General features: G+C 37.1%; 1 protein-coding gene across 1 annotated transcript; it reads left to right on the top strand.

Moving 5' to 3' along the window:
• Positions 1-18: 18 nt before the first annotated feature.
• On the top strand, positions 19-27,531 carry BTAF1 (B-TFIID TATA-box binding protein associated factor 1). Its single transcript, XM_017726060.1, has 31 exons — positions 19-1,316; positions 3,714-3,803; positions 5,858-5,953; positions 6,198-6,374; positions 6,919-7,059; positions 7,178-7,302; positions 8,470-8,590; positions 8,665-8,769; positions 9,007-9,156; positions 9,746-9,888; positions 10,042-10,216; positions 10,662-10,865; positions 11,754-12,180; positions 13,220-13,410; positions 14,267-14,420; positions 14,511-14,620; positions 16,551-16,752; positions 17,166-17,314; positions 19,654-19,806; positions 20,316-20,437; positions 20,644-20,811; positions 20,999-21,076; positions 21,157-21,286; positions 21,933-22,074; positions 22,242-22,372; positions 22,798-22,923; positions 23,675-23,827; positions 24,408-24,619; positions 24,769-24,928; positions 25,522-25,692; positions 25,934-27,531. Exons 2-31 carry the CDS (start codon positions 3,780-3,782, stop codon positions 26,078-26,080), a joined length of 4,587 nt encoding a protein of 1,528 aa, XP_017581549.1. The 5' UTR covers positions 19-1,316; positions 3,714-3,779; the 3' UTR covers positions 26,081-27,531.

The raw sequence follows: 27,531 nt of genomic DNA, 5'->3' as shown, positions 1-27,531 counted from the left end.
TTTTTCAGCAGAGTAATTTAAAACAAAATTCCTTCATGTGCCTAAATTCTTTAGTCATTGTAGCATGCAGGGAAATGGAATGAAGAGTGTCATTGCCAGCTTACTTTTATACGTAATGAAGCAAATGAGCTTCTAACTGTGTTACAGCACTGAGGAAGAAAACATATTTAATCCTTTGGTAGCAGTTTGTGACCCAAATGAGCACAAGTAGGTGGCTACAGGTGTCAGACCTGGGTATTAAACTGGAAAACTGTGCTAAACACTTACATGGTAGGATTACAGTGAGCCACAAATAATTTGATCTACATGCTTATTTAATCTTTATTTAATCTTTACCATACTTTAATTAGGCTTAATTTAGAACTAAGTGCTCTCTTTAATAGTTGAAGATCAAAACAATTACCTTAGTCTTGGAAAAAACTGCATTTGTTTCAATAGACTGAAAAGCTAAAAATGAGGAAATGCTAAGCCAGAATATAACTGGTGCATAGAAGTTTATTTGAGAAGACTTTATCTAGGTAAGTCTGTATTCTACAAAAATAGTTTTCCAGACATAGTTAAGTAATTAAATTTTTGTTTGTGTAAAAATGGTTGGAAAACTAATTTGAAATATTAATGATAACTACAGTCTGAATAGCTGCTGGTTGCTAGCTGCCTTTCAGTTGCTCTCTGTATGTGATGATGTAAACTTACTAATGGTAAAAAAAATTCCTTTCCACAGCCATGTCATTTTCCTTGTAGGAAATTTTGGGATAGTGCATATGCTTTGGTTTTCAAAAAGTGGAATGTGTCTTGAAAAAGATGCTGTTCATTACTGGATTCATTGACCCAATTTCATTATGTAGTGTGTTTTCAAACTGAGGCTTGTCTATTATGTTCTTTAAAGGCAAAATTCATGAATTTAAAGGATCACTGGGTAGAATAAGAAACTTTGCTTAATTTTCTGCCTTAGGATGGTTTGTAAAGGAAAGGTGAATTCCAGAACATCAAAATTAATTCCCATAGAGAAGAGGTCACACTGTTAACAGAAACTTCATAAACTTCTTAAGAATCCAGTGCCAATCAGCAAAGTTTCTGAGCTGGGGAAGAAGATTTTTTTTTTTTTCAGTTCTGTCCAGTAATGAAAATAAATACTGAAGCTTTTGGAGTTTTTTTGTATGCCTTTTAAGTATGTGAAGACAACAATATAAGAAGTGTTCATGATTCCTTTCTCTTTTAATCTCATACTTAATTTTTTATGGATTTAGGCAAATGAATGGCCTCTGGAAAGTTTTTGTGAAGAGGTGTGCAATGATCTCTTTAACCCTTCTTGGGAGGTAAGACATGCAGTATTTAGGGTGAAACTATAAATTTTTTTAAAAGGGCTTCAACAGAAATGCGGACATTGTATGTGTAGAACTTAAGAGAATTTTTCTAGATATCAAAACTTAAATCAGTTGTGCATATAGATTACACAGCCAAGACAAATTTGCTTTTAACAAACTTAAATGTTTTTTAAGACTCATTTAAAGGGAAATGGAAAACAGATATGTAATGTATACTTGAGAGTGGGAAAGCTATGAAAAACAGTCATTATATAAATGAGAATTATGGGAGTATTGAAATTCAAGCAAAATAAAATCACATCAATCTATGGTTAAAAAGATTAAGCAATTAAAACAAACTTGGATTCCTCAAGACTTTGAGGACTATTATGTGAATCTGTTGCTGGCAACAGTGGCATGTTTGTCTAAAGCTAAGCTAGTAGAAAAGGGAGGGAATCAATCGTTTAGTAACTACAACAGCTATATGTTTGGTTGCTTAGACCACTTATTTTCAAGATTTAAAACTGTTCTACTCATCTTTTTATTCAGTCCTTATACGATTTTCCACAAACTTTGGTAGAAATTTCAGGTAAAAATATGAAGTAGCTGATAATGATTTAAGTTCCTTGTGCCGAAGATAGAAATAACTGTTCTCAACTAACTTCATTTTCTTAAGTTGGTCTTTTGAAAGGTTAAATATTAACAGCACCTCTAACATCCTTACGTGTATCTGTAGCACAGTCTCGGTGATGTCAGTATGGGCAGAGCCAACTTGCTTTCAGACTTGGAAACACAGAGATAGATCATATGCAGCCAGCACAATTATTTTGGTCCCAGAAAAAGAATAATTATATTTGTGTGGCACATCACTGCATCTGAGCTTAAAAGCCTCACCTTATTTGAAAGCAGGCTGTTTGCAATTGAAGGCCAGGTCCACTTGTCTTCTGGTATGTAGACATTCTCCTAGCTTTCTTAGTACATTCGATATAAGGCACATGCATCTTAATAAGGGAAGTAGATCAATACAGAATAATTATTACAGTGTGTTCTGGGTGAAAAACAGGTTAACCTGCCTCAAAATGTATGTTTAAAATGGCTCTCTGGCAGCATTTTGCAATGTCTAGAGGTTGCCTGGGTGACTTCTTCAGACTGCTTGCCAAGCTTACAGGCAGCTGAAGTCAAGCAGGATGAATCCTACTACTGGTATTTCCTTTATACATTTATGTCTTGCTGGTTTGTGTTTGCAGAAGCTGAGACATTAACTAGCAAAGTCTCCTTCTTTTGACTTGTAAAATCTAGCTCATCAGCCCTCTTGGACCAAATAAATTGTTGGTGTATGAACAATTAGGATTTTAAGACTAGACTCTGGCTGGTTTTTATTGGCTTGCCTATAGCTTTAACCAACAGCTGCTGAGCCGTACATAGGGGATGTGTATGTTTGCATTTCCTGTAAGGAAATATTCTGATGAAGGGAGGAGCTACCAAGTACTCAGTTCTACTTGTTACTGCCATGAAATGAAATGCAACAATTTTCTGCTAGCAGCAAGCATGTATATGAACTGTTCTTAAAAAAATGAGTTAGTTCTTTTCTGACTTATGTAAAGGCCTCTCAGTGAGAACCTGGTTCGAAACTCTGCTTTTGCAACTTTGCATATCTGTTGAGTGAGCTTTTCTTGAGAAGCCGATTACTAGTCCAGTTAGGTATCAGAAATACAAGAAACATGTGAGTCTGTCGCACACCTTTCTACTGGTCTTTTGTTATTTCCAAAACTCTTCCTAGTGTGTTCAACTGTTCATGTTTGGTGAGAACATGCAAGTGCCTATAATTTGCTTTCCCATATCGCTTGCTCACTTATTTCTAAAATCCAGTCAAGCAAGGCAGGTTTGCAAGCTATGCAGAATAGTAATTCCCAGAATTTTGTTTTGCAGACTCCAGAATACTGAGTCAGGATCCAAACTCTGCTTGAGTTACAGAGAAATATTAAACATTAAGTGTTTGAAATTACAATAATGTTGATTTGCTTTAGATTTATAAACTTAATAAAAATAGTAATATATTCAAATTTCTGTGATGACTAGTGCTATATAGAATAGTGAGGTAAAAGTAAATGAATGTTGGCTGCATTATTGCAAATATCATTGCATGTTAGAAAATAGAAGCAGTTCCTAATTGCTTCTCTTCCTAAGCTGGTAAATACTTGGGAAAAAGGAGGTTGGTCTTTGGACAGGTGAATATTTTAATATGTGATTTGATCTAATAATTCCCACAAGTCTAAGTAGTAGTACTAATTCTGCAGCTCTTTAAATATCTCTGTTAAGAATACAGTAGTATTATTTCAGTTTTCAAACATGGGTTTTGTCTTGTGTTCCCTCATATTTTAAAACTGACTTTTTATTTCACTTTCCTAGGTTCGACATGGTGCTGGTACTGGACTGAGAGAGATACTTAAAGCTCATGGTAAAAGTGGTGGTAAAATGGGAGATAGCTCTTTAGAGGAGGTAAGTTTCCAGTTATTTAGATGTAGTATGTTGCTTAAATGAAGTTTAGAAAACAGACTTCGTAAAGTATTAAACTTTGCAGCAGGTGTGTGATGTGGGGGAATATAAAGACTTTTCTGCTCAGAATCGTCTGAATGACATCAGTGTATGCACTGACAAAGCATTCTTTTTAAAAGGCCTGTGCAGAACCCAGTAGTACTATATAATTAGCTATTAATATGCTGGTTATGTATAAAGTTATTAAACATTAGCTTCCATGTTAGAATAGACTGTTTTCAAGTCCTGGTAAGGCTGTGCTGAAACAAAATTGACAAGTTGGTTGTTTAACTCTAGTAGTGTCTCAGGCCATCTAACTCTACTTGTTTAAATAGTAAGGGGACTCTATCAAACTGCCTCTCTTTATTACGAGAAAAGGAGTTAAAATAGTCTTTTTAAAAGGAGAACAGTTTTTAAAAAATATCCTTACAGTAATAGCTTGTTTACTAACAGTGAATTTCATCCAGTGTCCTACTGACTCCCCTGCTGTAGAAGCAGCTGGAAGAGCTTGTGGCTTAGAGTGTGGAAGAATGAGATGTAAATCATGAATGTGTTCTTCAGCATACTGTGTAAATAGAGAAAGCAAAAACCTCTCTCTCCTTGCTTCCCTGTAGAGTAGTATTTGTTCCATGGAGATGGCTGGGTAATAATAGCATAATCTATAATGATAAAATACCTTAAGCCTTTTCTTAACTAGTTATGGAAAGTGTACTCCAGCTAGCTTCAAAGCCTGCTGTGTATGGCCTATGCTGGGTATAATTATTTGGTATGTATGGGAATATGAAATCCATAATATGCTTTAAGTTTTGTTCACTAAAAGGGTAGTTCTCAAGGGAAGTGGTGACCTAGTAGGCAAAAGAGTGGCGATGAGAAAGATGAGGCCTGAGCAGTTGTTTTTATGGGCTTTCTGCTCTGAGATAGAAAATTATAAATTGTTGGTCTCTAACAGAGGCCAGAGCTTCAAGATGAGCTTTGTTAAATCTGGAGGAGATGGGACTGAAAAAAAAGTTTCTTTCACTGGGTCTCCCATGGTGAGGTACTGCTTTATAGTTTGTTTACTTGTAAATATGCTTCCAGCATATTAATTGACTTGCCTAGGATGTGTTGCTGTTTGTCAGTGTAGATTATCTGAATGACTTTACTTTGTGTGCTATGTAGGAATAAAATTGTCCACCTTACAAGGTGCTCTCCAGCTGTTGTATTTTAACTTCAGCAGGCAACTAAGCATCACATAGCCTCTTTCTCACTCCCCCCTCTGATGGTATGGGAAGGACCATCAGGAAAGAAGAAAAATTCATGGGTTGAGAAAAGAAAGGTTTAATAATTGAAACAAAATAAAATACTGCAATAATATTTTATTATTAGTAACAGAAATAACAGTAATGAAAAGGAGAGAGAGAGAATTAAAACCCAAGAAAAAAAAAGCTGCACAATGTAATTGCTCACCATGCACTGATCAATCCCCAGCCTGACCCCAAGCACCACTCAGCCCCTTCTAGGTACCTCCCCCAGTTTATATACTGGGTGTGACATTCTGTGGTGTGGAATGTCCCTTTGTCACCTGTCCCAGCTATGCTCCCTCTCTACTTGTGTGTATGTCCTCATTGGCAGAGCATGAGACACTCAGAAGTCTTTGACTTCGGGTCAGCATGTGGCAGCAACCAAAACATCAGTGTGGTATCAACATTATTCTTATACTGAATCCAGAGCACAGTACTGTACCAGCTACTGAGAAAAAACCTAATGCTGTCCCAGCTGAAAGCAGGACACTGCCCTTTTATTAAAGGTACTGTGTCTTTAGAGAAGAAAACAACCAGGTTATGATGTTTACGGTAACCTAGGTGAGTTGAGTTAGTGCTCACTACTTGGCCTTGACTGTCTGTGCAAGAGGACTATATTGAGTCAATGTGAACATTTGCTGTTGTCTTTTACAGATTTTAGCTAAAGTAAGCATATCAGAAATGCTTTTGCTTTACGAATAAATACAGTCAAGGTGTTCAACTTTTCTCTTCTTACAGATGATTCAGCAGCATCAGGAGTGGCTAGAAGACTTGGTTATTAGACTTCTTTGTGTGTTTGCACTAGACAGATTTGGAGACTTTGTTTCAGATGAAGTAAGTTTAAGTTACCTTTGCATGAACAGGTAGGTCAGCAGGCTTCTGCAGGAGATAACACTGCAGCAGCTTGGCTGTGCCTTGTGTAGTGCTACTGCATGTGCCTGTTATAACTGCTCACAGATGCTTATTAAAAAGTAGCTGATACATAAACTTCACCTTGTTTGTATAGCAGTTTGGTCATCTGACTCTCTAAGTCAAATTTCATATAGAAGTATCTGTTTTATTGTTTACTTTTTCCTAGGTAGTAGCACCAGTACGTGAGACTTGTGCTCAGACTTTGGGAGTAGTATTGAAACACATGAATGAAACTGGTGTGCATAAAACTGTGGATGTTCTCCTGAAGCTGCTTACACAGGAACAGTGGGAAGTGAGACATGGTGGTCTCCTAGGAATAAAGTATGCTTTGGCAGTACGTCAGGTAATAACCCTCAAGGCAAACTGTAGAGAAGTTTGGATCAAAAATCTCTGCTCAAAGTAGAGGATGTGGCTGAACAGTAGATAGATGTGATAAAGCAAGCTTGCTTGCTCTGCAGTCTGCTGGGTTGAGATGTGTGACTGCACTTTTATATCCATGCTGCAAGTATATAGTGAATCTGCACTGTTGTAACTTGATGAGTTACTTGCAGAAAGCATTTAAATAGAGATATGCCTGCCTGCTCTTGGTCATACTCTCCTATGTGAGGTAACAGAGCAGAGTGTTACAAGAAGCTTAGGCTATCTGTGGTGGTATTCTACAGACACTCAGCTTTGTTTATACCAAAATCAAGCTGACTTAGAGTTCATTAAATTTATAACCTATGTTTAATTTCATGAACAGTAACTTAAAATATTTAGATTACAGTCTTGGACCTGTACCATCCCTTTGAAAGAATGGGGTTCATTCACACACTTAGAGTACATCTTAGTTGATTGGATCTTTATAAGCTTTTCAGGTTTAAAAATGCTTTTGATCTTTTTGGCAGGACATGATCAACACTTTATTGCCTAAAGTGTTGCCTGCAATAATTGAAGGTCTGCAAGATCTGGATGATGATGTCCGAGCTGTTGCTGCAGCATCTTTAGTACCAGTAGTGGAAAGCCTGGTACAACTTCAATCTCAGAAGGTGACTGAACTGTTTAAGTTCACTTTTGGTCTAAGTGAAGAAAATAATACTTAAAGGCAGCACTGGTTTGGGTTTTTGGATTTTTTTTAATGATAACCTCCTGTGCTTATTTGTGTAGGTGCCTTTTATTCTTAATACCTTGTGGGATGCACTTCTGGAGTTGGATGACTTGACAGCTTCCACAAACAGTATCATGATCCTTCTTTCATCCCTTCTGACTTATCCTCAGGTCCGCAAATGCAGGTAACTTTTCAGTTAGTATTCCTTCAGTATTACAGGTTTGAGTGTCTACTTATTTTCAAATTGGAATTACCAGTTTCTTTCAAATCACGTATTGAGATGATTATTTAACCCAGTATTTTAGTTCTACTCTGTTTTTTCCTTAAAGTGAAGGTTTGGACAGTGCTTCTATTTTCATTACATTAGTGAAATGCAACAAAGGAATTAAGAAGTGTACTAGACATGGTTTATATGTGACTTTTTTTTCCCCTTCTCTCTCCATTCATCTTGGGTGTTTTAGTAAAGGGTATTTGCTCCACTTGCATGGTGGTCCTGCCCACAAACATTTTGTTAGTTAACAAGGAGCAGACAAACTCCAAACGAGACCAAACTGTGTACATTAAAACTGTGTACACATTCATGAACCTGTAGAACTTTGCTATTGGAACAGTTCTGAAGAAAGCTACAAACATAAATTCACATCAGCAGTATAACCAGTAATTCTGTGACTGGTTGATGACACTGCCTAGTTGCTATCTCTTTGGGACTCTGACAAATCAAAGGAACTGCATCTTAGTATATTAAATTTTGCATAATACACGTGGTAAACTCTCAGTATCTGCACTTAAGGTAGATGCTGTATACATTTGATTTTTCTTATCCTGTATGATTGGCACTGCTGAAGGTGATGGTTGCCCAAATCCAAAAGAAGAATGAAGTTTTGTTACTAATGCAGTCTTTATTTCAGCATGTACTACTTGCATCAGTTGATATGCCAGTTCATGGAAAAAAAGATGCAAGCTTGTTTTTAATTATTTGTAAAGTTGTAAGTGCCTAATAGCAACTTCAGAACAGAAACAGCCCCTCCTTTTTTCTAAACAGTTGAACAAAGCCTAAAGTATAATCTGGGAAAAAACATGGTAAAAGTACATGTTTAAATTGACTAGTTCTCTAGTTAAAAAAAACCCAAACCAGGATTTTCCCAAAAAAAGATACCAACTCAAACTTTTTCAAATGTATAAGCTGTAGTAACTTGGTCCTTCACTTAGAATCACCAAGTATATGCAATAATACTTTCCTTTCTTAAAGCTTTCTTTTGGATAAAACAAGCATAAACAAAATTAACTAAGCTCTGTGTGTGTGTGTGGTGGTTTTTTTTCCCATCACTGCCTGTACATCTCTTTCCTGTAGTATTCAGCAGTCCCTGACAGTGCTGGTCCCACGTGTGTGGCCATTCTTGCATCACACAATATCTTCTGTGCGAAAAGCAGCACTGGAAACATTATTCACACTGTTGTCTACCCAAGACCAGGTAAGAATTAGTTATTAGTGTCTTACTGTGATGCATATTGGGATATGCTTGGTCATGTGATATCCTTGTTTCAGAGTTCTTCAACATGGCTGACTCCAATTCTGCAAGACATGTTGAGGCACATATTTCAGTTTTGTATCTTAGAAAGCAACCAAGAAATTCTGGATCTTATTCACAAGGTATTTGCATGACTTACCACCTAGATATAGTGCTTGTGTATTCTGCTCTTTCAAATCCTCTGTACTTTCGTGCAGATGAAGAATAGTGTGCTCACGTTAAATACTTCGCAATTGCCCTGTGTGATGCTGTACTATAGAGTGAATGAGAGTGTGTTCCTGCAGCTTCTCAGCATGTGTGTGAGCTTACATAGACCATGTACAAATTTGTCATGATTTCTGCTGTGGTTCTTTCCCAAGGTGTGGCTGGAACTGTTAAACAAGGCATCTGTACAGTATGTTGTTGCAGCTGCTTGTCCATGGATGGGAGCCTGGCTCTGCCTAATGATGCAGCCATCTCATTTACCCATTGACTTAAACATGTTGCTGGAAGTGAAAACCAGGTCAAAAGTAAGTGAAATGTGACCTCACAGACTGTTCTGAGGAAAGTAGGAAATTGCTTAGCTTCTATACAAACCACATACTAAAGCTGTTAGAGTGGCATGGCAGTGCCATTCTACAGTTCTACATGTAAACTGTCTTACAAGCTGCAAGTCTGTAGAGCAAAAGGGTTCTTGTCAGGTTATCCATGAGAATTAAGTCCTGCTGTGTAGCACTCTGTGTGGATACTTTATAAAGTCTTTATTTACATGGTTCTGAAGCCATCTGTTTGCAGGATTGAGTTAAATCCAAAAGCATTGTGTTATTTATGAAAACATGTTGAGAGAGGTTTCCTTTTTCCTCTGTGTGTTCATCAGCTGTATCTTGAGTATTAACCTTAATATTATAGTGAAGGAATATAGCATACATTTAATTGGACTACAGAATGATGTTAGTGGGGAGATGATTTATAAGTGTTGACTACTTTAAGAAGTCTGTTACCCGAGAAGTATTCTCTTAGTCCAACTTTTTCATAGTGTGGTGGTTATTTGGAATGTTACGGAATATTAACTCATCTTTTCATTACAAACACACTTTCAACCTCTCCTTTATTCCATAGGAAAAGGCAGGTGCTAAACTGCGTCAAGGTCAAACCCAGAATAAGGAAGTGATTCAGGAATACATTGCTGGGGCAGACAGCATTGCAGAAGATCCAGCAACCAGGGATTATGTTGTCATGCGTGCTCGGATGATGGCAGCAAAGTCAGTTTACTGGAAATATTAAAAGCAATGTATTTTTTCATAATATATAGTGGTTTTGCCAAAATCTCATAACTATTTTGGCATCTTCATTTTGAATCATAAATTACAAAGTAATTGTAACATTGAAGTGACTGTTCTTTTTCTTCTTGTCAGGTTGCTGGGAGCACTTTGTTGCTGCATTTGTGACCCAGGTGTAAATACTGTTACTCAAGAAATAAAGCCAGCTGAATCATTAGCTCAGCTACTGCTCTTCCACTTAAATTCTAAATCTGCCTTGCAGAGGATTAGTGTTGCGTTAGTAATCTGTGAGTGGGCAGCCTTGCAGAAGGTAGGATGTTTCTGCAGCAAAAATAAATTTTACTTACTATCTCAATCCACTGCTTGTTGTGTGGTACTTAATTTGAAATAAGATTTCAGTAGGTAAGCTAAAATGGTATTTATACATCTAAATACCAAAATCTTGATTGTTAGACAGTGGAGGAATACGGTACTCAGTAGATAAATGCCAACTGTCAGAACCATGAATCAGTAAATACGCTCACATTTTCTCTACAAATAAGGTCAGTGATTCCTTTTATGATGACTGTATTATGTCTACTTGCTATCATTTCTATTGGCAGACTTCTTGTTCCTAATCATTTATCTTTAATATTCTGGGTTATGAATGTTAATAGTCCCTCTGGAAATTGGATTTATGCTAGATTGAGCTGCCCAAGACTGAACAAAAGAAATTGTGATTATTCAGAAATGCAAATTGTGTTTTTCTTTTACAGGAGTGTACAACTGTGGCTATTTGTGTTCAGCCTCGTTTACTTGGGGTCCTTTCTGAGCATCTCTATTACGATGAAATTGCTGTTCCTTTTACACGAATGCAAAATGAATGTAAACAACTCATCTCATTGTTAGCTGATGCACACATTGACATCGGAAACAGAGTTAACTGCAGTGTATTTACAATAGATCAGGCTAATGAGCTGGTAAGTAGAGGCATGCCTGCCATTCCTTCAAATCTGTTCTTGTCTTGAAATGCACCTTCAGCATAATTGTTACATAGACAGTAACTTGCAGAAATAATGTGGTGACCTTTGCATATCTCATAAAAAAGAATGTGTAAAGGTGCTTACTGTTTCCCGTGAGGTGTGTTTACAGTCTGACAAAAATCAAGTGCCGTGCAAGGTACATACTTAATAGGAGAATAAAACTGAGTGTTCTGATTCCAGGTGTGGATTCAGTATTGAAATCTAGACACAAGAAAACAAAGTGGGCTTCAAAACCATTGTCAAAAGACATGTAAATTCTAGACCTTCTCCCCCCTTGCCCCTGACCTCTTAATCTGCTTTTAATCTTTTTCCAGTGAAAGATTTAAGCTATAATAGTCAACCAGTTGTGAGTGGGGAAGGATATGGAAGATCCTGCAACTACTTTGTTGAGCTTTTTTTGTAGATTTTTATCCCAGTCTCTTTGCTCAAAAGAAAATAAGCTCAGAAACAACTTGTTCATGCACAGGACCTTGCACATCCTTTCTGGATTCTTGTGTTCACATTGTGCTTTGCTAATCTGTCACATGCTTACATATTTCCAGAATATCTGGATAGAACCAGCAGATATCAGACAATCTAAATTTGCAGGAGTACATAAGCTGCTCTTGTAGCTTTGGGAATCTAGACTTGAAATGTCTGATATGCCATATTTTCTCTTTGATCTATAGTTCAAGATTCCCAGAAACTACATTTTTGAGCACTTCCTGTTATTTACTGGGAAAATGGAGATGGTGATATATGGTCAAGTGACTCATGTTGTGCCATGAGGATATCCCGTTTTACAGTAAATGAAATATATTTTTAATTTTTTTTCCTTTCTCTTAGGTTACTTCTGTTTTCAATGAGGTGACATCATCCTTTAGTTTGAATCCTAAAGTTCTGCAACAGTTGGACAGTAAACGGCAGCAAGTCCAAATGACTGTTACAGAAACAAATCAAGAATGGCAAGTGTTGCATCTGCGAGTCCATACTTTTGCTGCATGTGCAGTTGTGAACTTGCAGCAACTTCCAGAGAAACTAAATCCTGTTATAAAACCCTTAATGGAAGCTATCAAAAAAGAAGAGAATACACTTGTACAAAACTATGTGGCTTCATGTATAGCAAAGTTACTTCAGCAGTGTACAACAAGGTCTCCTTGTCCCAACTCAAAGATTATAAAAAATCTCTGCAACTCCCTCTGTGTGGATCCACATCTTACCCCACTAGCAGCATGTCCTGCACAGCCTCAGAGTAGCCATGAAAACTCAAAAGGTATGACATCTAAGACTGCTAGGGTTCTTAATAACATGTCTGTGCTTATTTCTGAGCTGTTGAAATGCGTATTTGACTGAGACCTGTTTTCAGTGATTTTTAAGATGCCAGCATCTGAGTATTTATTTATTTATAAGGATTTCATTTAGGTATTTTAAACTGTGTGCAACTAATGTGTATTGTTTTCAGAAAATACATGTATAAAATACTTTAATTCCAATTTCCAAGTATTGATTCTTGTTCAGTTACTATCCAGTTATGATCACATTGTACTTACAGATGTGAAATTGAGTAAAAATGGAAATTAAAGTAGCCTGTGAAAAATGTGACTTGTGTTACATTCCATACGCTAATTGTAAGATAAAAAGATGAGGACAGTGTTCAAAATGAATGAAATAATCCTATGCGTGCAATGGTCGTGGATTCTTTAAATGGCTGTCTATTAGTATGGATTGAATGAACAACCCAGATTAACCCAATTAAGATCTTAATGCTCTCAAAGATTCTAACCTGCTTTAACGTTTGAATATTGTATATTTTACTCTCTTAATTAATGTGTCCTCCTTTATCTCAGAGTAGAATAATATTCATATCTGATTGAAAATGAAGCTCTTTAGTATAAATAGAAACATCAACAATTCCAAAGATACTGATGGCATCTTTTATTGTATCATGACAGAAGTATTGAACTGCTTGTAAAGGACACAGAACATAAGTTGGTTTAAACTTTAGAACATAATGTGCTTTCTATGAAATAAAATTGTGCAAACATCTTATATTTGGTTGAAGTGTTACCTGTGCTTCTTGCTGAATAAGAATTTCTGGCAGTTTGCACACATAACTTTTTATACCGAGTCTGTAATGTGCTCCTAGCAGAGTAACTCCTCTCCATACTGAAGTGTCATCGTCCTCAAGGATGGAAAAAATTAAGGGTTTTTTAAAGCACAGTCAGCAGATGACTTGTAGTTTAGCTCTCACTTCCCCCTGTGTGTTAAAAAGCAGCTTAAATTGTTGTCAGCTGTTCTCGCTTTTCTTTTAGGGCCCAACTCTGATAAAGATGGGATGCAGCACACAGTTACTAAGCACAGGGGAATAATTACACTGTACAGACATCAGAAAGCTGCTTTTGCCATCACAAGTCGACGAGGTCCTACTCCAAAAGCTCCAAAAGCCCCTATTGCAGATCTTCCCACAGGCAGCAGTGGAAGCATTCCTACAGAACTTGATGAGGTACATTTAAAAAGCTTGAATTTGCAACTTCACATCCACCCCCCTCCCTTCCAAGAAGTTTTGTGATGCAAGCAGCTTATGTTTGGTGTTTTAAAATGTTTGTCATTAATAACTCCTGAAATTTTATATTTACTGTAGAATATGAATATCAATATAAGTTCATGTAGATGGATTTCCACAAAGTGTGGAACAAACACAAGAGGATGCAAACTATGTCCTGCCCATATTAGCGTTGGTCATCTCAGTGCCTGCTGGATGCCTCTGAAGCATTAAAACCAGTAATTGAAATATGACAGTGAAACAGGATGTCTGTGTGATTTTCGTACTTGATGTTTTAAACTCCTCTCTTTTATTAATTTAGAACCTTCAGCATGTTTTAGTAAGATTCTAGGCAGGACTGTGATTCTTAAACAGTGTTGTGGGTTTTGTTCTTAATTGTTAGTGTGTTTTATTAGTTCTGCTTGCCAGAGAGGGTGGGAACAAGAGAGGGGGATAAATAACAGATCAAGTATTGTTCCTGGTAAGATTTTTAGTATGTTACTGTTCTTGCTGTCACTGTATTGGCAATATCTGAGGTTCTGGAACTGGAACCACTTGGAAAACATCTTGTTGAAATGGACCAGTCTCAGCAGAGGCCAAATCTCATTAAATAATTGGCTGTAAAAGATTTTTTGTTTTTTACATGTATAAAGAATAAAGTAATTAACTTGGGAAAAAACCTCTTGGTGAATGTGTTGTAGGTAGGTATAAACACAATCAGAATTGAATGCCTATGTAATGAGACGTCACCCTTGACAATAATTGTTATTCTTAAATGTACCTGACCTCACTACTTTGTTAAATTGTTTAATTCTAGGCTCAGAAACCTTATGTTGTACAGAGAAGAGGAGCTGAATTTGCTTTATCTACTATAGCTAAACATTTTGGTGCTGAAATGGCAACAGGATTGCCACATCTCTGGGATGCTATGGTTGGTTCGTTAAGGAACAACATTCACATAAATAATTTCGGTAATTACACTTCTGATTTAAGCTGGGAGGGGCGGCAGGCTGGTGCCAGTATCTCAGTCTTAAACTGAACACCTTTTCTGTTTTTACCAGACCGAAAGTCATTACTGGAAAAAGGAGATGCTCCTGCCCAGGAGCTGGTAAATTCCTTGCAGGTTTTTGAAACAACAGCAGCTTCAATGGATACTCAGCTACATCCTCTGGTAACCAGCTTTTGTATGAAACACTTTAGTCTGTTTATTGCTAGTGGTTCAAGTCTTTATTTTTTCTTTTTTAGATGTTCTTCTGATTTTGCTCAAATGGTATTTTAGTCACTCCATAGCCTGCCTGTTCTCCAAGTCCTCTGTTCTAGTCTTGATGAATTGAACGCATTAGCCTTCGGCAGTTAAGCTGTGCAGTTTTAAACCTGTTTTTTGCCCTGTATTCCATAGGATGTTAAATTCTGTAGTTTGTGCAGGTTGTAGAATAAACCACAAAAGCGAACAGCTACCTAAAAATTTAGCCTTGGCCTCCTGTTTTTTGGATGAGATCCCAAAAAAGTTCATGTCCAACACTTGAGTTATTATAATATTTATGCTATTATGTTACACTTGAATCAGCATCTCAGCTCTGCTTTATTCTAATTCTGCATATCCTAAACCTGGAGAACAGACTGATAAAATTATGTCTTCTGTTTGTTATGAAAGTACAGATAAAAATGTGGTTATGCAGCACTGTGTGGCTGACTGAAATGGTTTGACTTAAAATAGTCTGACATGCAGTTTGTGTGGCCAGAGTGGGAGCAAAATGGTAGTAATAAAGTCAGTTTACTGCCTGGCTACTCTGTACCAGGCTGAAGGTTGTCAGAAAGGCTGCCTGTGCAGGAAATGCAAAAATTATGGAGACCTCAGTTTACCCCCAAGTAGACTAGATTTGATTATTTAAAAAATGGTTTCTTTCTCTGAACTGTCTATTTCTAGTCAGGAGAGAATCCTGGAGTTGAGATAGTTCTGTGAAAGTATCAGTAAAGTACTGGTAAAAAAAAAGTTGAGGAACAAGCAGAACAAGAAAGTCACCTTTATGCCTGCTTCTAACACAGTTTTCAGTACTAGCATATCTGCAGTACTCTATTTCAAAATAAGTGTAGTAGCTCTGGAAGAGACACAGAGAAGGGCAGCAGGATGACAAAAATACATGACAAGGCTCCCATGCAAGGAATAAGTAGGCCAGAACTCTGGAAAGGATGGGTATAATGAATGGCTGTAGAATTCTGAGCAGGTGGAGAAGAAACATGGGGAATTTTTTCTTACTTATTTTAATAAAATACTGAAGTGATTTTTAGTGCATTTAGCATATGACATGGAAAGACTTTTTTAATATGTGCATTTTATATATACACACATATATATGGCATGTAGTTACTGTGTAGATTGATTTTGGTGGTGCTAATAGTGTGTGCAGTTTTAAAAAAATTCATAGAAAGTCAAAGAGGCTGAACTTGGTTCATCAAAGCTAGTATTTCAAGACTTTCACATTAGGAAAAACCTGACCATCTGTTTAATGTATCCCATACAAAAGCATATCTGCAGTGATTAAAAAGAAGACACATACGTGCACCAAAGACATATATGTATACCCTGCTGGGCAGATGCAGATTTCCTTCTGGGTGTCTTCCTTGTCACAAAGAATTACTGAGATTCCCAACATGAATAATTAATCTGCCTAAACACAAAGGGGATGAGTGTAGGACAGATTTGCTAGCTGGAAGGAATTCTTAAATATGTTTCTGTATTTAAGAAAAAATTATTTTTTTAATAAAAAGTTATGGGTATTTAGTTCTGTATTCTCAGTGTGAAACACTTCCTTGCTAAACTAAGGGCTTCATCAGTTTTCATTTTGACTATGCTAAATATTTTGAAATGCTAAGTATTTTGTTACTCTGAATTTTATCTGTATTGGGGAGTAAGTAATACATGTTCAAATTGCCTTTTTCTTCTGAAATGTATTTTTTTTGTTTTAAGCATTTATATCTTGCAAAGGAGCCATTTTAAGCATTCTTAAGTTACTTAGAGACACTAGTTCCAAAAAAAACCCCACTAATTTGTTTATAATTCATATTAACCTTTACTCCCTGCACCTTTTTCTTTTATTCAGTTAATACAGCATTTGCCTCATCTTTACATGTGCCTTCAACATCCCAGCACTGCTGTGAGACACATGGCTTCCCGTTGTGTGGGTGTTATGAGCAAAATAGCAACCATGGAAACAATGAATATCTTTCTAGAGAAGGTTCTACCATGGCTGGGAGCAATAGATGACAACACCAAACAAGAAGGTGCAATTGAAGCACTTGCCTGTATCCTTGTGTGCGTATTCAAAAATGCAGAAACTTATTTGCTGTTGCTTCATTCGGGTGAACAAAAACGCTTGCCTGAAAAAAATTAGAGGAGGAATTAAATAAAATACTAAGCTGTTTTTTCTCCTCAGGAAAGAAATAGAAGAAACTTTGATTTCCATTGTCTGTATTTTATCTACCAAGTGATATTTTGGTGGAGGTAATTCAGTTTCTCAAACCATGCACTTTGCTGGCTGAAAGTAGTTGGGTAGATCGGATTTTCCTGCTTCTGCATTGCTTTGTTACTAGAAATCTCATTCACCTGGGTGTAGCAATTAATGACTCTTACTTACTGAGTGTGGAATCTCCTGGGTATATATTTGTCAGACAAACCTGAACTGCAGTAAAAACTGTTTCCTTAATAACTACTCCAGGTGTGATGGAGCAGCTGGATGTTGGTATTGTTCCATACATTGTTCTTCTAGTGGTTCCAGTTCTGGGTAGAATGAGTGATCAGACAAACAGTGTACGTTTTATGGCTACTCAGTGCTTTGCAACACTGATTAGACTGATGCCTCTTGAGGTAAGCTTGAGCTGTAAGTATATGGACTATGTGACCTGTCCTGGATCCACTCTTTCACCAGCTGCAAAGTCCAGGCTTCTGGCTTATTAAATGCTGAATGAGTAACTGGTTTTATAGGTGTTGAGTCCGTATCAGATAATCGAAGATGTGTCCATTAGAAGTAAAATGAGCAAAATTGGACCCTGTGTTAGCAATTTTCTAATTTAATGTTAAAATTTATTTTTATAAGAAGCTCGTTTCAACTGTGTACATAAATGGTAGATTCATTAATTTTGTGTGTAAGGCTGCTTTTCTGAGTTTGGTCTTAAAAGTTTTAGGAGTTACATGTGCACTCTCCTTAGGTATGTGTGTTGCTGTGCATGTTGTCAAGAGAAATGCACAAAAGCAATACTGATTTAAAAGAAAAATCAAAAATAACAGTCATAGAAATAGTGTGGAGATGAGTAGAGTCACTTATTACTAGTTCTTAAAATCAAAAAGCACCACCCTACATATTTGGGCAAAATATTGTGTATTATGATGCAGTAGTGTTTAATTAGTACAGATCTGCTTCAGTCTTTCACTCCTGCTACAACTTGCATACCTCTGACACCTTCCAGTGTTGTGCTACAAGGACTACAGTGCTTTTAAGTAACTTAATGTGACCACCAGATGGTAATAGAAGACAGGTTAGATTTTCCACGTCAATCATGAAAAACAGTTGTCAGCATAATGGGTTTTTTATTATCTCAGTTTTTAGTTTAACATAATAGAACCTTAGAATCTGATAACTAGCAGTCTGCCTTAACAGGAGCACTTATGGTGTGCTTACACTGAGATGTTGAATGGGAACAGAGAAGAACTAAATTTCTAGCATGTTCATTGCGGTGCCATTTGCACCAGTGCCCTTCTTCATGTGCATCTTAAACACAGTCCTTTGGAATACATATAGCTTAGGGTTTGGGGGGTTTTACAGCTATTTTAATAAAATTTAGTGAGCATCTCTTAAAAACTGTACTTGTTTTATTAATTGCATGCATATGTGTGGTAACGTCATACTTTTCCTAAGAAAGTTCAGTATCAGTTATTGAACTGTATTAAATATGAAAGCATAGAGTGAAGCAGATTAATAATGAGAGAAAATAGTAGTATTGTCGTGGAACAGTATTTTGAGTTTTATTTAACAATAGATAAATAGCATCAAGTGAGTTGGGGAAACTTAACTATGCTCTGTTTCCTGCATCTATATGCTCAAATTGATTATTCCTTCAACTATAAAAATGTAGTGACTGAGAGAAGGATTGTAAGATAAATGGTTCAACTTAACCAAACCTGTATTGATAACCAATCCTGCTGCAAGTTGACGACGTGCTTGAGATTACCTGGCACAGTATTTATACTGCAGATAAGTTCTTCTGAAAGGGGGTTGTAGGCAGAGCATTGAACAAGGAGGCTGCTGTCTCTGTGTATGTATGTACTTAAATACCTTGCTGAGGCACTACTAACATCCCTCTTCCTTACTAACCACATACATGGTGGAATTATTTGATAGAGGTATTTTTTTAGCCAGGAGCCCTCTGCAAGTGGCTCCTGGCTAAAAGTGATTAGTAAATTGGGTTTTGAAGTAAAGCTGACTAAAGATGGAGGTGGCCCAGAAAAATGGGATGACCCAAAGATGTGATGGTGGGAAAATAGCAGTGCCTCTGCTGCTACTGTATGTTTTTAGCAAGCAAGAATGAGTATATTTGGCCCCCAAATGCCTTCTTAGGGCTTCTGGGCTGGTATGGAGAGTACCTAGGAAGTAAAACATCTGCTGCTACAAACCTAGAGGGGTTCAGGTTTTTCCTTCTCCCAACAGTTTCCAACTGCTTGAATTCATCTTACGGATTTCAGTATCGCTTGAGATCGAATTCTACTGAGTAGGAGAAAAATCTCTCAAACTTTGGATGGTAGCTTGTGGCTCAAAAGAAGTGGGTGTCATAGGGTTCCTAGCCAGCCAGATAAACTCTCTGATTAGAAGTAGAATAGCTCAGTCTTTGTAGAATCTTAAAAGCATGACCAGGATTTTCCATCTTCCGTGTGATTTCTATCAATCTTTTCAGTGTGTCCTTTTGGGGCAGGATTTGTCTCTTGCACCTTACAGCCCTGCATGTGTTGACCTGCAAGTAGTCAAACAAGTATAGCTAAATATAGTATTTAAATCCTGAGTTTAGATTCTTACAGTTGAGAAGATTGCAGAACTTTACTGTCTGTTTGTTGAAAATGTCTAAGTGATTGAGGTTTAATTTCTTCTTCTTCTCCTCTGTGTGGCAGTTAAGTCCTGTAGCCCTTACATGACTGCTTTAAAAATGTTCTCCTAGGCTGGAATACCAGACCCACCAAACATGTCCGAAGAATTAATCAGAATGAAGGCTAAAGAACGTCACTTTCTGGAACAATTACTGGATGGAAAAAAACTGGAAAACTATGAAATCCCAGTACCAATCAAAGCAGAGCTCAGGAAATACCAGCAGGTAATAACTTAGACTTTTGTTTTAAAAGTTCTAGTTTGATGGAATAGTAGTCATGGAATAGTAGGAGTTGTTCAGGTACTGGCATTTTTCTTGTGGATTTTTTGAGTTTTTTGGTTTCAGGTATGCAGTGTGTATCTTGGACTCTGGATAAGGAAGAACAAATGAAGTAATGTATGCCTCTTATACTGTTCCAATGATATTTTTTTCCCCTCTCTGGATTTTGCCTTTTTTTCTGGCAATGGCCAATGGGCTGTGCCTTGCTCACACAGACTGTGGCAGCCCACCACTGCAAAGCCAGGCCTCGCTGTACCATTTGGCTGGTTTTTGTTCCCTTTATTCCCTCCTGTAGTGGATGTAGTGGGTTGGGCTGTAGTGGATGCATTTATGGTGGGAAACCAGCTCCTAGTTTGGCAGTGCTGGGTGATAGAACATACAGATGTTTGAACTGAAGCTTAACTAGCAAAAAGCCAGTTTTTACTTGAGGCACTCTCCTTCTTTTCTGATTTCAGGATGGAGTGAACTGGCTTGCATTTCTCAATAAATACAAACTTCATGGAATTCTTTGTGATGACATGGGCTTAGGAAAAACTTTACAATCCATTTGCATTCTTGCAGGTGATCATTGCCTCAGGTAAGCTTAAACAAAGTCTAAGGCAGTTCTGTCTTAGACTTTAATGATAGGTCTTACCTGTGGTATATGAATCTGGACATAGTCCTGGGTAACTGTAGGTGGCTGTTCTTGAATGGGGGGGGTTGGACCAGGTGGCCTCCCCAGGTCCCACCTCAACTCTTCTGTGAAAAAGAACTTTTTAAAAACTCTATTCTATACTTTTAAAGGGCTCGGGAATATGCAAGAACAAAACTGGTGGACAGTGTTCCTCTTCCCTCCTTGGTGGTGTGTCCTCCTACACTCACGGGACACTGGGTGGATGAAGTGGGCAAATTCTGCTCAAAAGAATATCTTAATCCATTGCACTATACGGGACCTCCTACTGAGAGAGCAAGGTAATCCATCTTGCATTCAGAACTGGTTTAGAGTAAAATATCACACATGGCATTTTTCAATTCAGTTTACTATTACTACTGAAGGATAGTTTGTGGGCATGGCAACACTTGTGATGGTATCTTAAAAGGTTGAAATAATAACATGCATAAGGAACACTTCAATTAACTCCTCATTTTTTTTCCTAAGATTGCAACACCAGGTGAAAAGACACAATCTCATAGTGGCTTCATATGATGTTGTAAGAAATGACATTGACTTCTTCAGGTAAGAATTGGCTTATTTTCTGAGGTTTTTAATAGCTTAGAATTTTAAATGCTACTTAAGTCTGTGTTTTTCTTTTCTAGAAATATTAAGTTTAATTACTGCATTCTTGATGAAGGCCATGTAATAAAAAATGGAAAAACAAAGCTGTCAAAAGCAGTAAAACAACTGACTGCTAATTACAGGATAATTCTTTCTGGGACACCAATCCAGGTAACTGATTTTCTATTTTGGATGAATAGTAGAAAATAAACAAAATACACCTATCTTGCACTCCATTTTATTGAACCTTTTATCAGTCATCATGTTCAAAGTATCCATTGTAAAACAGCCTTTTACTGCTAAATGCTCGAAACAACATCTTTTCCCTTTTCTGGTATACCTGTGTATAGGGGAATGAATGCAGGTTTTGTGGTACTAATGGGGTTCAAAAGTTGGCAGCAAGACTTTCTCTGCCACTTCTTCTGTAAGTGTCAGGCAGGGAAGCAGGAAATTAAAATTAGCAGGAAACTCAGTTCTGAGATCTCCAGATTTTGAGCTTCGTCCCAATGATACTGCCCGTGCAGTATCTGTCTCACCCAGGACTAAGACCACTGGTGTGTCCTGGATTTTGTTAACCAGAAGAATGCAGGGTGTGGCTTAAGGCGTTGGACGCAGTGGGAAGTCCATTTATACATTCAAGTGTATGCAGAGGTATTCTGTAACTCAGATGGACAAAAGAGCCAAGCTCCAGCTGCTTGGGACTGGGTTGTAGTGTGAGGTTTGTAGGGTTTTAAATATACATGGCAATTTTTTCTGATACCTTACAACAATTTATTGCTTTTGAAAATAATCTATCAAATGTTTCTTTTATGTTCAGAACAACGTCTTAGAGTTGTGGTCGTTGTTTGACTTCCTAATGCCAGGATTCTTGGGCACTGAACGCCAATTTGCAGCTCGTTATGGCAAACCAATCCTGGCAAGCAGAGATGCCCGAAGCTCCAGTCGAGAACAAGAGGCTGGTAAGGATCAAATGTTCAGTCTTTGGGTTTTTGTTTTAGCCTTTTAAATGAGAACTACTAATGAAAAGAAAGTGTGGTCAGTTCTAACATCAGAGATTGAGGGGGAGCTGAAAGTTTTGGAAAAAAGTGTTTTTCTTCTCAAACACTGCTGCTGTTGCCCTCACTAGGGGTGCTTGCAATGGAAGCACTGCACCGCCAAGTCCTGCCATTTCTGCTAAGGAGAATGAAAGAGGATGTGCTGCAAGATCTTCCACCCAAAATTATTCAAGATTATTATTGTATTCTCAGTCCTCTGCAGGTATGCATAAAAAGTGGCTGAAAGTTTATTTTTCAGCACAATTAAGACCACAAAGGCATGAATTCTGTATTCCTGTGTCAGTCTGATATCAGCTCTGACATTCTCTGGATGTACTAAAAGGATTTTCTAGTATGTGTTTAAAAAGCTAATTCCAGTCCTGTAGTAATAGAGTATTTCTTGAGCTTAATTTCAGGCATTTTTCAGGAACAACACCTAGGCATCTGCAGATTGGTTTTTAGTAACAGTTTCCAAGTTGAAAGAAAATAAATGGCAAGAGATTGTGTTGTTAGTGTTTATCTTGTGTCAGATATGAAATAGCTTTCTTGATGTATGATAATTCAGAATTTTATCTTGAAACTAAACTCTGAAGAGGATTGTCTATCTTCTGTCAGGAAAAAACACACATTCTCTTGTCTGGTCTACAGGTTCAGCTTTATGAAGATTTTGCCAAGTCTCGTGCCAAATGTGATATTGATGAAACAGTTTCTTCAATTTCACTGAATGAAGAAACTGAAAAACCAAAGCTTAAATCTACAGGTCATGTATTTCAGGTACAGATTTTTTTCAGTAATATTACCTAGTACATACATTTTAGGTAACTGTATTTATAGGTTTAGTAAAAAACAAAAATCAAAATAGTGAACTTAGACATTTGTGGCCATATGATCTAAATAGAGTATTTATGGCTGGCATGTGATATATAGCTATTATGTTGAGATTTTTGTTTGTGTCTTCTGAAGCATAACACTGTTGTGTATTTTTAATGTGATCTGCTCAACTGGTGTTCAGCTGTTTTGTGGATCTTGTAAAAGCTGAGTACTGAGAGAGCAAAACTTCAAAATGAGGGAAGTAGTTCTGATTTCATCAGCTGTTATACTTCAACATTAAGATTATAAACCATGGACAAAATGTTTCCTTACGGTTAGATCTGAACTTGTGAAGGTTCATGATCTTACAGAATTGCAGATTAACTCTTGGTTAATACGAAACAATTACTCTCAAAGGCTCTGCACTGCTCCCAACTCATTTCCTCTATTGTAGACTCAGATGAAAGTGGGGGAAGTGGTAATCTGCACTTTTCCTGAAAAGAGGGACCCAAGATCCCAATGAGTGTAACAGTGTTTGGATACAATTTGAAATGGAGGTTTTAAATGTGCAATTCTGATGAAAATACACCATAAGTCCAGATTGTGGAATGTGGCCGAATGACCCCTATACTTAAAGTCAATTCTGTTAATCCTTTTTCTGTAATTGTGTTCTTGCTAATTATTTCTTTGAACTTCATTTCTTAAATAATTAAAGGCATTGCAGTACTTACGGAAGCTCTGCAACCATCCAGCATTAGTGCTCACAACCCAACATCCAGAATATAAAAGAATTACAGAGCAACTTGCAGCTCAGAATTCATCCCTTCGAGATATCCAACATGCACCTAAGTTGTCTGCTTTAAAACAAGTAAGTGGATGCGTGTTGTGCCTTAAATTTCCTAAATGTGCCTACTGATGTTACAGTTTAGGATTTTATTTAAGATTTCATCAATATGAAAACTCTTCTTAATAAAATTAAGTAGCAAATGAAAAAGAATGCAAGGGTGTTTCAGGATATGCCTTATTTTCCCTGATAATTCAAGAGGGAGGGGAAGCACAGTCTTCATGGCGATGATGTTTATATAACTTGTTGGCATTTGAAGAACCTTACTTCTGTTTTATTTTTGTCCCTCTTGTTGCAGATCTTTTTTTTTTTCATATTTATTATACAGGAGACAACTTCCTTGATAAAGTTAGATTGCATTACATAGCTTTACTTAAAATAGAATTTAAGTAAGTGAAGAAAATGGCTTTCTGGTGACTCTTAAGTTTTTCAGTTTGACTGTGAAGCCAAACTTTGCCGTCTTATCATTTAAGTGACTGTCATTTACATACTTCCTTCTGCAGTTTGTCTCTCTCATTTCTACTTTTGATAATCAACAAATGTCAATGTTTACGTGAGATCTGCAGTCATTTTAATGACACACCTTAATGTCTTTTACTTAAAGCTGCTACTTGACTGTGGTTTGGGGAATGGTGGATCTTCAGAAGGCGGTACAGAAGCTGTTGTGGCCCAGCACAGAGTGCTTATCTTTTGTCAGCTGAAGAGTATGCTGGATATAGTGGAGCATGACCTTCTCCGACCTCAGTTACCTTCAGTTACTTACTTACGACTTGATGGCAGCATCCCTGCTGGGCAGAGACATTCCATTGTTTCCCGGTATGTATTATCTCCTAATAACCAGTATGAGGCCAAGTTTATTATTTAGATGGTGCAGAATTGGGGTTTTGTCTGCCTCAAAGCAGATGTGGTTCATAAATTCTTTATTTAAATGAAACTTACCATACTTAACTTTTTGTTGTATACAGGTTTAATAATGACCCATCTATAGATGTATTGTTGCTCACCACTCATGTTGGTGGACTAGGACTTAACCTGACAGGGGCTGACACGGTCGTATTTGTGGAACATGACTGGAACCCAATGAGAGACCTGCAAGCCATGGATCGGGCACATCGCATTGGGCAGGTGAAAACCTCTTCATTTCCCATAAGGGTGGCTTCTTTCTTGCTGAACTCGCGTGAGAGAGAATGTAATGTATAAGAAAGTGACATCTGTGGGTTTCTACCAAGCTTCCATTCATACTTACTTCTTGCAAATATGCCCGCTGCTGAAGTGTGTACTTCCTTATTCTGTCCCCAACTTGGTAAGTCTTCTCTTCCATACTTCCTGAGCTGCTGGGGAGAGCCCAGGGAAGAATCATACTTCAGTGAAGGAAGAGATGACTGAGGAGTGAGACAGGGAACTGAAGGGGCATCCCACAGGTTTGTCCTTCTCTGGTGCTTGGACAGGGCAAGAATGACTGCTGTTAGTCTTCCCCTAGAGCTGTAAAAAGCAGTGAATTCTTCTGGAGTACAGATGCAACTGAAGATGCCTCTACTATATAGTGGCACAGTCTTGTGCTTTCCATCTAATGTCTGTCAGACTGAGTACATTTACTGAAGGGTAACTCCAAGCCAAACTGCCTCCAGAATGTCCATGATAAACACTAAAAGTTTATGCTTTCCAGAATACCCTAAGATGATACTTTTTAGCTAAGTGTGCTTTTTTTTTTCTTTCAGAAACGTGTTGTTAATGTGTATCGCCTGATAACCAGGGGAACTCTGGAAGAGAAGATCATGGGTCTTCAAAAGTTCAAAATGAATATTGCAAATACAGTGATCAGCCAAGAAAATGCAAGCCTACAGAGCATGGGAACAGAGCAGCTTCTTGATCTGTTCACTCTTGACAAGGTAAAGAAGCATTTTTACAAATACCTACCAAAAATAAGAGTCAGCTTAGGGAAAAGTTTTGCTTTGAAATATAAAATTTAATTACATGAACGCTAAAGTTGGACTGATTAATAGTAGACAGCTCTCTGAGCAACAGGAGGAAGTGATATTTCCCCAGAAGAATTACCAGACTTGAAGAATTTGTTAGATTCCTGAAAACGTTATTCTGTATATTAATAGGAATTTTTTTTCTTTTGCGAAGGATGGAAAAACTGAAAAAGCAGATACCTCTACCTCTTCTGGGAAAGCATCAATGAAATCAGTACTCGAAAACCTTGGAGAACTGTGGGATCAAGAGCAGTATGACACTGAATACAGTCTTGAAAACTTTATGCATTCATTAAAGTAACCATCACATGTTTGTAATACAACTGCTGCTAGTTCACATATTTTTCTGCTGATATTCAGCAAACTTCAAAGCATATAGAGTGAACCTTTAGCTTAATTTGTAAATACTTACTGAAAGAAGAATCTTCAAAAGACTGGCACGAAGTAGTGTCACCTGTTTCACTGGGAAGTTATTCTGTCTTAAACGTTTGCACTGTATAAAAACTTTAAATGTAAACATTGAGGTGGTTTGAATTTTACTTGTTCTGAACAGCTGCAAATTCTTACTTGGTAGAAGAATTAAAACAAAGCAGGTTTTTACATTTGTTAACAAGTGTTACTTGTGTTTGCAGTTAAGTCCACCATTATTTCTTTCTGTATCTATAATAGTTTTGTACAGTTGTTTCAGTGAGTACTTCAGGTTGTTCAGTGTACATTTTTCTTTTAAACACAACTTGCTTTTATGGTGTATTAAAAAAACAATTTTCAACTTAAGCTTTCATTCAGATCATTTCAGGACTTACACCACCAGAGGCAAAGCCTAGAAGCCTTGAAAGTATTGAATAACAGAATAGCACTAGGCCCGTGCACCCACCTTTGTACATTGACTATAAATATATCATGCTCTTCAGTCTTTTGACACCATCTTGTGAGAACAGCTGACTTGAACTTTTTAATGTAATGAGCTCTATTAAATACAGGTAATGGCCTATTTGAGGCCATGTTTGCATCCTGTTAGCAAGGGTGTACTTTTTAAATTTATCTATAAGGCTAGAATATAGCCACTTTGAGAGATGCATGTATTCAGTATGTTTCAATCCTATATATTTTTTGTAACTAAAAGAAGAAATTAAATATACAGACAGACATTTTCCAGAAGTAGATTTTACACTGTCTAGGATTCTAAAATCCATGGTAAAAGTGACTGTGTACTAAACTGATGCATGACTTAAAGCTTCTTAAAGGAATAGGGAGGACTTCTTTTCTTTAGGAGAAAATATACATAGAAATACCTACATCAGTTTGAGGTAACTGAATAGTTAAAATTGTGTAACAAAGATAGTAAAAGACTTTAATAGCAGTGAGTGAGAATAATATGGCTGTATGTTATGCAGCTTTTTATAAAAAAGGGAGGCAGTAGTAAAAGTGTGTTTCTAGATGTGCATATGTACCAGTATATGCACTTTTTATAAATATTAAATTATAGATGACTTACAGCAGTTGTCTGAATACATAGAATATATGTATAAATATAAAACCTAAGGTTTGTAGCTTGCTGTGTGCTTAAGCATCAGAGCTTAAAAACCACCAGACACCTCAACTATTGTAAAATAAGATTGTTTTAAAACTATATAAATCAAGACAGTTCTACAGCATTGGAGATGAATTAATGTCACATTTCAGTAGTTATGAACTGCCAGATTGTAACTAAATTAGCATTCCATGAAAATAAAACAAACTGGGAATATATAA

This window comes from Corvus brachyrhynchos, unplaced genomic scaffold (assembly GCF_000691975.1).
Source record: "Corvus brachyrhynchos isolate BGI_N302 unplaced genomic scaffold, ASM69197v1 scaffold61, whole genome shotgun sequence".
Classification (NCBI taxonomy): domain Eukaryota; kingdom Metazoa; phylum Chordata; class Aves; order Passeriformes; family Corvidae; genus Corvus; species Corvus brachyrhynchos.
This window is presented reverse-complemented; position numbering and strand designations above follow the sequence as displayed.